The sequence below is a fragment of the Catharus ustulatus genome, chromosome 1 (assembly GCF_009819885.2).
Source record: "Catharus ustulatus isolate bCatUst1 chromosome 1, bCatUst1.pri.v2, whole genome shotgun sequence".
Taxonomy (NCBI): domain Eukaryota; kingdom Metazoa; phylum Chordata; class Aves; order Passeriformes; family Turdidae; genus Catharus; species Catharus ustulatus.
Window position 1 is genome coordinate 111,733,628 of NC_046221.1, and position 12,303 is coordinate 111,745,930.

General features: G+C 34.1%; 1 protein-coding gene across 2 annotated transcripts in view; it reads right to left on the reverse strand.

Moving 5' to 3' along the window:
• ROCK1 (Rho associated coiled-coil containing protein kinase 1) overlaps nt 1–12,303 on the reverse strand; it is an 86,869-nt gene that overhangs the window by 46,712 nt on the left and 27,854 nt on the right. For both annotated transcript variants that reach the window (XR_004418407.2, XM_033064086.2), the window contains exons 2-4: nt 5,694–5,775; nt 1,934–2,034; nt 988–1,125 (exon numbers count right to left, since the gene is read on the reverse strand). Coding sequence is in view for 1 of the 2 variants with exons in the window: in XM_033064086.2 (XP_032919977.1) it covers nt 988–1,125; nt 1,934–2,034; nt 5,694–5,775 (321 nt within the window). In the remaining variant the exon portion in view is untranslated. The remainder of the gene's footprint in view (nt 1–987; nt 1,126–1,933; nt 2,035–5,693; nt 5,776–12,303) is intronic.

A 12,303-nucleotide genomic window follows, 5' to 3' on the forward strand; every position in this document is an offset into this window, starting at 1 on the left:
AATTTTAGTCAGGTCCTCCATTCCTTTATATTACCCTGGAAGAAGTAGAGTGCTGGTTACAAATTAAGATTAGTGAATTTGGTGCAATAAATATTGAGACCATTTCATTACATTTAAACAAAATGTTTTTCTTACTGGGATGTCAGTTGACCCATACGCAAAGATAAAACTACTCTGTTGCAAACATCTGCCTAATTCTACTTGTATTATCACTAAATGTTTATGTTTCTATTGTCAACATTTATTTATTAGATAGAAAATGAACCTACACTTCAAACAACAAAAATACTTCCCTTTAAATTGTCAGCTTTCTGTTTAACATGAGTAGTGCAGGCAGATTTTTCTTTACTTAAAATTGTATGAAATTCCTAAGTTTTATTCTGAACAATCACACCCAGATAGTAAAGCAGTTACCCATTTCACTCAGGTAAATCTTAAACAAGTTTGTGTAATTCCAACATAACAGAAGAATTTATATGCTTAAGGCTAAGAACAGTTTAAATTAACAAGTTGACATGTGCACGCACAATGCTCGATGATTGGTTCAGGTATGCTCCTTAGAACTTCAAAGGCAGCAGCGCCTCCCAAAAACCTGTCAGTGACAACACTGAAATGGGGAAAAAAATAACCAGAGCCAGCAGCATTTGCAAAGATACACAGAAATTAGAATATACAGAAGCTCTGTCTTAAGTATGTCTTTCTGGTATGACAGATGATTCAAATAACTACTACAGAGCAGATGCACCAATATGTATCTGGCAAAGAGCTTTAATAATAAACAGAATAGTTTATCTTGTAAACGTGACAAAATATGTTTGAAGCAAGTGTGATGCCTGCTCTTCCGTATAGCATTCCTTATCTTTGTCATGTATTCCCCAGCAGACAAAAAAACAAAAAAGAGACTTTGAAACATGTAATTCCAAGTCATGCAGTGCTGCAATCAAACTATTCCATAATGCCAATATTTTAAAAGTAATATCATTTTACCTGAACAACCCAGGGACTATTAGCAAAAGCCATAATATCCCTTTCTTCCCAGAAGAATGCAGAATCAGATCTTTTTATCATTTCAAATTTGCTCAGAAGTTTCATAGCATACACTCTCCTTGAGGATTTATGCCTTACCTGTGAAGACAAATGTGACATATGGAACATACTAGTTTGCCATATTACCATATGAAGAACATCACTGAGAACATTACTTTTCCTGCTTTACCATTTAACACGTTTTGTAAGACTCTTCACATTACTATAAAGGATTATATACTGTACGTTCACAAAATAGTTACATCTGACAATGCATTACTTTTAAAATACTTCCTAGAACTTTTCAACACAGAAGTCCGTAAGCATATGAGTCACGCAAATTGCATGTATGGGCCCTTAAAAGGACAAATATTGGCAGATAGTGTTGTTAAATACCATAAAGTTAAAACTACAAGCATTTTCCAGAGTTCATTAACAGATCTGTGCACTTGCTGCTGTACTTCCAGCTTCTCCCACCAGCCCTCGATTAAATAAAGCAGGATTAACAAGCCTGGCTGCTAACCTATCACATACAACACACATCTCTCATCTGTGAGAACTATGTCCACAAAAATCTGGTGTAGTCCCTGAACTGGCAGAAACTCTTCTACACCTTAAGGGCTCTTCAAGTGCCCACGTAAACAGTGGTAAAGGCTAATTTTCTTGATTATGAGGAACACATTCCATTTTAAGAGAGAAGACTGCAATGCAAAACAAGTTCTTGTGTACTTGGACAGGACCGAAATAGGACATTTTCAGAAACATTTCCATCAAACGCAAAGGAATAAAATTTCACTGAGCCAAAGGTTTTAATGTTTTAAGACTGCATCTTCTGAACACTACACTAAAAAAACAGATACATGAGCAAATACTACAGAATACGTTCAAAAACAGAAACTTAACTTACCAACTGAACCTCCCCAAATGCCCCTCTACCGATCACCTTCACCACTTCATAATCTTCAGCTTTCATGCGCAGATCTCTCATTTTATTTACTGTGTCTTTATCTATATAGAACAAAATTCACATTTCATATATAGTCAACTTAATTGAACCCATTAGTCTAACTCTAATTTTTCATCGTTTTTAGAAGAAGTGCTGCTCAAAGAACCTATCTTCCCATTGAAAAATTCTCTGCAAGAACCTTATTCTCATGACCACAGTTACCAAAACCTGATACAAGCTAATGGAATGACTCTACTGTACAATCCTATTAAAGGAGATCTTAATTTAGGAATTTCTTAAAAATAATAACGTGCAAAACAGGAAAAAAAGCTATGCAAAAATTTCATATCCAGCATGATCCTGCTTGCAAGCTGATCAGTACAAAAAGATTATTTCTGAATAAATATGCAACACAGCTGGGAAAGTGTATAACAAAATATACTAGAAGACACTTGAAAAAATATTTTTTAAAAAAAGCTTTGCTTTTCTGCACTTTAATGATTCTTAATACACAAAAAAGTAGATTTTAATTTAAAACATGCAGTGGGAATCATTGCAATTATTTATATAAACCTGTCATTCTATAAACTAGAATAATTTACAAACTCCCAGTGGGTAGATATTCTAATTCCAAATTTGGTAAAAGATTAAAACAGTCTATTTTAATCCATATGGGTCAACACTGGCATGAGACTACGTAGAAAAACTTCATGCCTCAGTATTTCTAAAAGCCAGGAAGTTCTACTAAAACAGATATACTTCTAATAAAAAAAAAATTGCAATGGTATTTTATTTTCAAAAATAATATTCTAGGCCTAAAAGCAAAGTTTAAAGAGAAGTAAGGACAAGGAAAGAAAAGGGAGGAGAAATAAAATATTTTAAGTTCATATGTTAAAAACTGACAAAGCAGTTGACAGAAAAGTATCATTAGATTTCTACCCACACAGGTCACAATCTAAAACAAAAGTAGCCTACCTACAATAAAAATTCAATAAGATTTTATTACTTCAAGAGGAACAAACATAGTTCTGTTTAAATAAATACTCTGTGGCATTACTATCTAATGTAAATCAACCATTTACAATGCAGCATAACACAGGCTTATTCCGGGAAATTATAGCAGAATTCTAAATTCTGACAAATTTTTCACACAGGGATCAAAATACTCAGTAGTTCCAACAAATAACGCATTGCCTTATTTGCCCTGGTGACAACTGACTTACAGAAGAGGAGGAGCAAGATTTCACAGAACTAAAATGCAGCAATTTTCATGACAGCAATTTTCTAGCTATTGTTAACTTCCTGCCTCTCACAACGGGAGGTTCACCTTTTCTTAATGAAAAAGCTTAAGCACAACATAAATCCTTTAAATAGTATTCAATCACATGCCTTGCCTATGAACAAAGCAGAATTAAGGAAAAGGCATCTGAAGAGCAATCTAAACTAAGGATTTTTAAATAATGTAAGCCAAGCTAGTGATCAGCTGCAAATTGAAATTTACTGCTTGAGATACCTACTAACACTCAGTCATCTTCAGACAACATGTTACAATAACAACAGTGTTGGAAATTCAACCTCTATATGATCAGATCAGTTAAACAATGTTTATCAGGCTGCAATACACTTCAATAGGCAGTTCCGTATCTCCCAGGAGCAGTGAAGGACCTGGCCAGTTATGCTGTATGAACAGCTGGGGTGGCTCCCACGGCAAAAGTCACCCTCTCCAACCTGCCCTGAGCTTTGGTATCAGGCTCAGATGTTGCCTTGAAATAAACTGAGTCACCACTGCAAAGCAGGGCTCACAGATACCTCTAATACTCATTTTTTTATTCTTTTAATCCTATATGGTAGGGAAAAAATAAGATTCTACATTTGCAAAAATCATCCTCATAACCTCAGCTGGTAGAGGCAGTTTTTGGAGACTCCACAAATATACAATGTAAATTAGAGAGAAGGAAAGAGAGGATAAGGCAACCAGTGTATAAAATAAAGGAAGCAAACTCCCATTTTATTTGCAATCTAGAAATTTATTTTAAATTTCTGCAATAATGTTGCAAATCAGGCAGCTAATACTGCAAAAAGACATTTTAAACAGTCTTCTAATAAAATTAAATAAACATGAAAATATCTTTTTTAAGAGAAATTCAAGGCAAACTAGACTTCACAGTTCCCTCTAAGGCCACTACTCACACATCCACAGCTTGCTTTCATATTTCAGCAAACACTGCAAGTGAATGTTTCAAAGGTAATTTGAAGGGAACTAATGTGTTCTGTTCTACACCTTCAGATTACTTCAGGTCACATCTTACATAGTATATAATTTATATCTAAAAGGTATTCATTTTCAGGTAGTAAATGTAAAAGTTTTGTTTCACTCAGCCCCAACTGCAGAAGTAAAGTTTTTTGAGACTCACTAATGATTTCACTACTCATAAAAATTACATTCAAATTATCTGTTGCAATGAGTATTTCCTTTGCCTGATAGAACTTCTCTTTTCTCCAAGAGTTTCACCACACCTTCTCAGCAAATAACTGAGTGTACAAAATGTGCATGCAACTCAGCATATGGTATCAATACAGTCAACTGTGAGAAGTTAAACAGAGCACTGGAGTTTAGGCTTTCAGTAACCAGCTTACGTGCAAGTAAGCCATCAACTAGACCGAGTGGACTCAAATATTCACACAAATGGAGATTCATGTAAAATAAACACCACAAATTCACTACCACAGGTCACAGTTGCACCCAATAAACCAACTGAAAACATTGTGGAAATAGAAAAAAAAAAAAAAAACCCACATAAATTTCAAAGCAAAGACAAAAATTATTTTAGTCAAATTACTTTATATTTACCACGAAAAAATTATAGAATTCAACTGAATTGCTTAAGCCTATAAAAATCTATGACTAGTAGCTTAATTTCAAGTTTTGCCCATTTAGTCAACAGGCAGAAGCAAGTCTTCAATCAGCAAACATTTCTGCCACAATCTTCAGAATTTGTCAGTTTGGCAGCCTTCAGACAAGTTTTCATTCATAAATGCCTTTTTGGGGTTTTCTTTGTTTTATTTTTAATTATGAAAATCATGGAACTATTATTTCTATTAAAAATAAATTTTTATAGCTTCGAAATGTTATGATGGAGTATAACATATATGTAGAGTATAATGTGCAGGAGATCTGCTAGTGGAAGAATACAGAGTAAATGAAGAGAATTCTGCAGAGACATCAGCTGCATTCACAACTAAACGCATCAGCTATGCAGCAGAAGATTTTCATGAAAAGAAACCTTTTATACTAAAAACTCAAAAGCTTACAAAATACATGCTTCAGTCTGTTAGTGAACAAAAATTTAATATGATTTCATGACATTGTATTCATCACTATGTCATTTCACTGTTAATTGCTTATGATATCTTAGTACATTACATTAGAAAACAAATTATAGGAATCCAAGGAGCTGCTCTAACAAAGACAAGAGGCCTTTCTCTGTGCCACTGCAGACAAGGCCATTTACAGGGCAACAGATTGGACAGTCAATTGCTGGGGATGGGATCTGCATAGGCAGCTGTCACTTCTCAGTGAGAAATAAATGAATAAGACACTTGCACCCAAAAACTCAACGCACCCCAAATCCCTAGCTGCCTTTCAAAGAGCTAGAACAGGTGTTTTCTTTTTGATATTACAGACTTCTGTTATTTAGTAAATTAAACACTAAATACTTACACCTGTTTAAGAAGTTATCAATGTTCTTGTTTTTTCTTAAGGCAGGAAAATCCAAGTCATATACCAAAGCATCTAATCCATCCTGAAAAAAAACAAACAAAACAATAAGCAAAATTAAGTATTTGGAAAAATAATTACACATCCTGCTAAAGAAGAGCCAAGATAAAAAACCAGTTGTCCCTATCAATCTTCCAAGCAAATGAAATCATTCACATTTATTTAATGACTGTTAGCAGTTACATGAAACAGCTGTTACTCCTTCACTTCCATGGGACTCATTAAAATTTAATTCCATATGCTTCTATGTATCATTAATTACCTTAATTAGCTCCATACTTACATGAAAATAATTACTTTTTCAAAATACAAAAAAGAACAACTAGTAGTTCTAATGAAGTTCAGTAATATTAAAAAGTCACAGTGCATCACACAGCAGGCATTTGTACACGAAATGGTAAGTGGTAAATAGGACAATGATGGTAATTTAATTCTCAGATTGAAACCCCTGCATTTTATCCACTGAATTCAGTGTCAATTCTCATGGACAAGATGTTGGCTTTATACATTCCAATTTAAATCTAGAAGCAAACAGCCACAAGCCCATCTGGCACTACTACCACAGCATACATTCCCATAAACAAAAGCAAACCAAATGTCATCAAAAAACCCAGCAGAAAAATACAATAAAGAAAGAGAGAGTTTTAAGGTCTCGTTAAGTGCTGTGAATTTTGTGACCTAAAGTTTAAGTCCATGATTTCCACTAGGTGTAAATGACTCCTCAGTGTCTTATCTTCTTGGAAAAAAACTAAACCCAGTGTTTTGGCTGAAAACCACAGATATGGCATTCACTGAAAAATGATCCAGTGTACTAGGGAATTACATAACAAAAAAAATCAAAGCTCATTAGGGAGTCTTCTCTCTCAGGTAAGTATTGTCTAAGTGATAACTGCAAAAACAGAGACAAATGTCTTAAAATATAAATTGATGGATGTTTCCAAAGCATGACAGAGATGTACTCGTCCATTCATGGTTAGGTGCTTATGTTACCTATTTGTAACCTGCTTGGAGTGAGATATTACACCAGACATATCTTTGATGTGATCAGTTCAGATCTGACTAGACTTAATTTGATTGCTTTCAGCTTTTAAAAGGATTTTTCTATCATTTTTTCAGGATTGAAAACTGATCCATCCATCTTTGCTAAGTATATCAAGCAACCATGCCTGAACAAAAGCTAGAGCATAAGCTTTTTGAAAGCTTATTTTCCAGGAATATATAGTTGAGAAGACATTTGATTTAGACTGAAATATTAATCTTTGATCTTTCACTTCAAATTCAAAACTATTTTTCACCTCAGTCTTTAGGATTGACTTTTAACTATAAAAAATTCCAAGTGCTATCAAAATCAAAATTATTTCTTGGCCTGCAGTCCTCACTTTTAAAGTATGTAAGATAGAAATTACTTCCTTCAGCTATAACAAGAATAAGCAGTAAAATCATGTTAGAATTTGAAAACGCTACACAGATAATCAGAATTACTTTAAAGGCTGGTTATTATTAAAATTGTCAATTTCATAAAAACATTCCTTTTTTTAAGCTACCTCTGCATACAGTGGCTCATCTTGAACTAAGAAATGTTAAAATGAAAATTTACAAATCAAAAAAAGCATCACAATATCTCACTTCTCTAAAATAAATTCATTTGCATCTTGTGTATTATAGGATCATTTTTTTTGGACTGACACTGATGATGAAAAGGGAAAGCAAATAGCAAGGAAACAACATTTAATGGGTGAGCAGTAGAAATAAGAGGGTAAGAGGCCAACAACAATTTGGACTCAAGACAGATGCAGAAATAAAGCTATAGAGGCAGGGTAACTGTAACTTAGTGAGAAATACTTTGCAAACTACTAAAAGACATCTCCTCCAAAGATACATGGTAAATATCCAGGAAATCCAGGGGAAAAAAAACTCAATTATTTGGTTCTGTTGAATAAATTCAACACAGAACCATGATAACTGTTTGCACAGCAGTACAAAGCCCACCAGTAGTTTCTGTGCATTTATCTCCATGCTATGTGAAGGAGCACGAAACCAGCCAGGAGGCTGTTGGGTCTCATCCAGTGATTTTTGAAAGCAAATTAGAGATGGCAATGAACTGTCAAAATTCGGGGTTCAATCTGCTGTGAAGCCTTCATATCTGTAGAGTCAATGGATTTCTCCAGGTCCACAGCCAACACAAAACTTCCACATACCAAGCAGCAGCACAGAATTCTCAAATCCTAGCTGGTTCTGGGGTTGTGCGATTGCCTGTTTCATTTCAGAGCTTGTTTCAAAAGCCAAAATTCAGTCTTTTTTTTAGAGGAAGGGAGGTTTTAAACAATGAATACAAAAGACACAAAAAAGGGGAATATGTATAAATTCATAACATCAATTTTACTTTTGTATCATACTTTTTCTTTCAAAATACTAAAATACAAGCCTATGCCAAAAGAAGTACAAAGTACAGAAAATGTCATGGCTTCCTTGGTGTCTCAGAAGTGTTAAGTATTTTGTTATTTTAAAAAGTTTTAATTTAAAGATGGGAAAAAGTATACAAATTCACTTTTAACAGTAAACTCACTTCTATTTACTTCACTACTGTTTAATTCAGAATTCACCATGTACAATGTTCCCTGTTCTGTTCTTCACCTTCCAGTTCTTAGATATGAACTCTATCAATTAAAATACTTAATTAAAAAACTCTGAAATACAGACTCAAGCTGTTGATCTCCCATTCATTTCAAATCATATTTCAAGATCATGCAAACAATATCTAAGGAAGCTACATGCCAAAAATTGTTTGTTTAAAAGACTCTTCAAGAATCAGCTCCCCTTCACTACAGTATCCTGAGAATAAACTATCCTGGTTCAAAATGTCCTTTTAAAAAAGGTAAGGATGGGTGATACTCTATAATTAAGAGATCTGCAAATTCCTAACTCTTAAAATAATTATTTTCTTCAACTGAAGTAAGTTTCTGAAGAAAAAAAGCAGCTTAGTATTATTTTAGTGTCCAACTGCAAATGCAAGACTACGCTTGAAGTAATTTTATGGAATCATAATTAACGGAAGTAAAATATTTGGGATACCTAGCATATAACATAAAACACGAAACAGCCTATTTCACTTACATTAGCTAAAGCAGAAGAACTTGCAAACACTACAAGCTATCCCAACACAAAGGGAAACACAGAAGCACAGCTATTTTTAAGTGGTATCACTCACTGGTGAACAAACAGGGAGGAGTACACAAGCTCAAAGTTACTGCTGATTCAAAGTGTTGAGGGTCAGAAAGACGCGAATATATTATGGAGCTGTAAAAATAATGGCTTGCAGAAAAAGGGTAAAGGCCAAATGAGACATGATCATTACTGCCAGTGGCTGCAGAGGTCTCTCAGCTTTCTTCATTCCATCTTGCTCAATCTTTCAAAATGTCACCTTTTTTGCCAACACAGAAAGAAAGGGACATCATCTTTCCATCAAGACCTATAGTAGCCATACTCTTGACCTCTTAAAGGATGACAAGATGTCATTGTAATAGGCAACCATACCTACAATAGTTCCACGCACTTTATTAAAATAAGGAGGCTTCATCTTTATGATGGATTTTTCCTCTACTTGCATGGGTTCCACGTATTTTTAGTATGTATCTTCTTTAAATACAGCACATTCCATACTTCTTGGAAACATATATTGTGGTTTAGAGGCATTTTCAGCTAACACTAAGTTCTACCTTATTTTGTCATTAGAGAGCAATTTTCCTATTTAGCTTTCAGGTCTACACAGACATTTTCCTTTTAACAGTTAAATTAGATTACTAAAATAAATTGGTTTATACCTCCACTTACATGGTAACAGTATTTCAGAGGTGACTAAAAAAGAACAGGGGAAAAATTTCATTTCTGATGTTCTTCAGTCAGTTTCATGGTCTGATACAGCCTTTTCTATATTATATTCATTCAATGAAATAATCAATAATTTCATTATCTATTTAAAAGACCTCATTTTATCCTTAAATTAAAAAAACAAAAAGGCACACTAGGGAGTTGTTACAACATGCGCAGTTCTTCCTTATGAAACCAACAATTCCACATATTCTGTTGGTTTCATTTCATTCATTACTACATACTTAAAAGCTTGAAAGGCATAGTTATAGGGAGTAAAATCAAAGGTCAGTCCAGATGCATAGACTAGCTCTGGAGATGACAGTAAGAGTATCCAGGAAAGAGAATATGTGCAAGTACTGCCCAGGTGTATGTGTGAGCCAGAAATGGCACTGTCATAGTTAACTATGACCAAATTTTTCTAGGCAACATTTTCTTAGGTGAATGTTTTCTGTCTGTTCTAGTTTCTTGCATTTACAGCATTGCACATATAGGAATTCCACCACCAGTAGGCTACATGAAAGTGTACCTCATTTCGAGCTTACCACTCTCTTCAGCCAAAAAAGGGACAATGACTCTCTACCCACCTCCCCTAGACCCAGCTTTACACACTTGCAGCATTTCACCACTGACCAACTCACTTCCAATTATCCTTGTATGAAAGCTATTTCAATTCCCACCATCAGCACCCTTTGGTGATTTGTTATTTCCACCACGTTCTTTTTAACTGGGGCAGAGGCACATGTGGAGAAACTGCACACTGTATTTAAGTTGTGAGCACATCATAAGTACACAATGCATTACAACAGTTCCTGTTCTGTGCTTCATTATATTTTCAGTTATTCATCAAAATAGCTGGTTAATTTTTAGAGTCACTGGGTACTAGACTGATTATTTCACAAAACTAGGCATTACAAATCAAAGCTAGTTCAACATAAGTACATAAAGATGAGAGATTTTTCTCCCACGCACTCACTCAACATTCAGTGATGAATTTTACCAACCACTTTTAATCAGCCAGGCACCAAAAAGTATTAATTTATTTAATTTGCTAGATCTTTAATTTTTACTCTTCTACCATCATTAATTGATCAACATTCACCATTTTAGATCCCTTATCACTGTGAAATACCATACACCTATTAAACTCCATTACCAATCTGTTTTGGATAGACTGATCACCAGCTTTCCCTTCATTCATCTATTCATACAACGAGCCAAGTCCAACATCCTTTTCCTTCACTTTCCCTTCAGTTTTTCTAGAAATACAGAATGATGTAACATAAAATACCATTAAAACATACATCAACTACACAATCTATTAACATTGAATTTCTCAGGTTGTTATGCTAACTTCTTTTGATTAGATTCATCTCAAATGGACTGGTTTTCTTCAGTCTTAAGCAGTCTCACATCAACTGGACTTTTCCCCTAAATTTTGGTCTATACTTACTTCCAAAGTTTTAATGCATCAAACTGCCATTACTACTATGACTATACTAGACTTATTCACTCTGCAACTCCATTCCCTAATCTCAAAACTCACTACAAGTATGTAATGCTGATTTTATTCAGATGTATGAATTAATATTAACACAATTTTATATGGATATTTGAAAGCATATACCATCAGCCAATTTCCAATTTAGCAAAACATATCTCATGATTCATAAGTGATATAAAGTAGAAAATTAAGTATATTATCTATATTATTCAGGGTATAATTACAGCATTTTTATATTTTGAAATTGTATTTCATACACATTTCATTATGACACAGTATCATCTAGCACATAATAAATAAAAATACATGAAATTCAACTGAAACTTTGTTATTGAGACATTTGATTATTTTCATTTATTTAACATTCAAATCACTAAAAAAATACTAATGGGTATTACCAGCATGCAAAATTTGCATTCCTTGGACAGACTGGCACTTATCCAACTTTAAACTCTTTGCCACTTTTCCTTTTTTCAAGAGGTGAAAGTCTTAAGATCTACAACTCTTAACTATCCTTATTTTAGTTTCCTGTATTGTAGCCATTTTCCTATCTCTACAGTAATATGACCTTCCCCCCCATACTTTCAAATCAACAAACCTGACTGACCTTGATTTGCACGTGTTCATCATAATTCACAATAATGTCCTGTCATACATAAGTGAATACTCTGGTCAAGTATGCCAATAGTGCTACATTTATCTATCTCTAATCAAGTACACAAAAGATCCCATTAAGTTTCAAGTTAATCACACTCATTAATTTTGCTGTCCAAATAAGAGAAAACTGCAATTTAGCACTTCATCTTTAAAGTGGACAACACAATGTAGACAGAGTTAAGGCACTTCACTTAAGAACTTTCATTAAATTATTAGAGTAGGCAAAGTACACAAACTGACATGTGAGTCTGAGTAAAAGGTCCTTGATTCATCACCCAGCACAACACAACTCTACAGAGTTCCTTGCTTCCTAGTATCCTGCAATACTGACAGGAGCTCTTGCAAATTTAGTTAAACAGATAGCCTTTCAAAAAAAAATATTGGGGGGTGTGGGTTATTAACTCAATAAAGAGCTAAGAGTTTGACTCTGTGTAAGATTTAATACCTGAAAAAGGAGATCTTGAAACTTCAAGGCGTTATTGAAGGCAGTATGGATTATTGCTTTGATTTTGGCCTTTTTAAAGG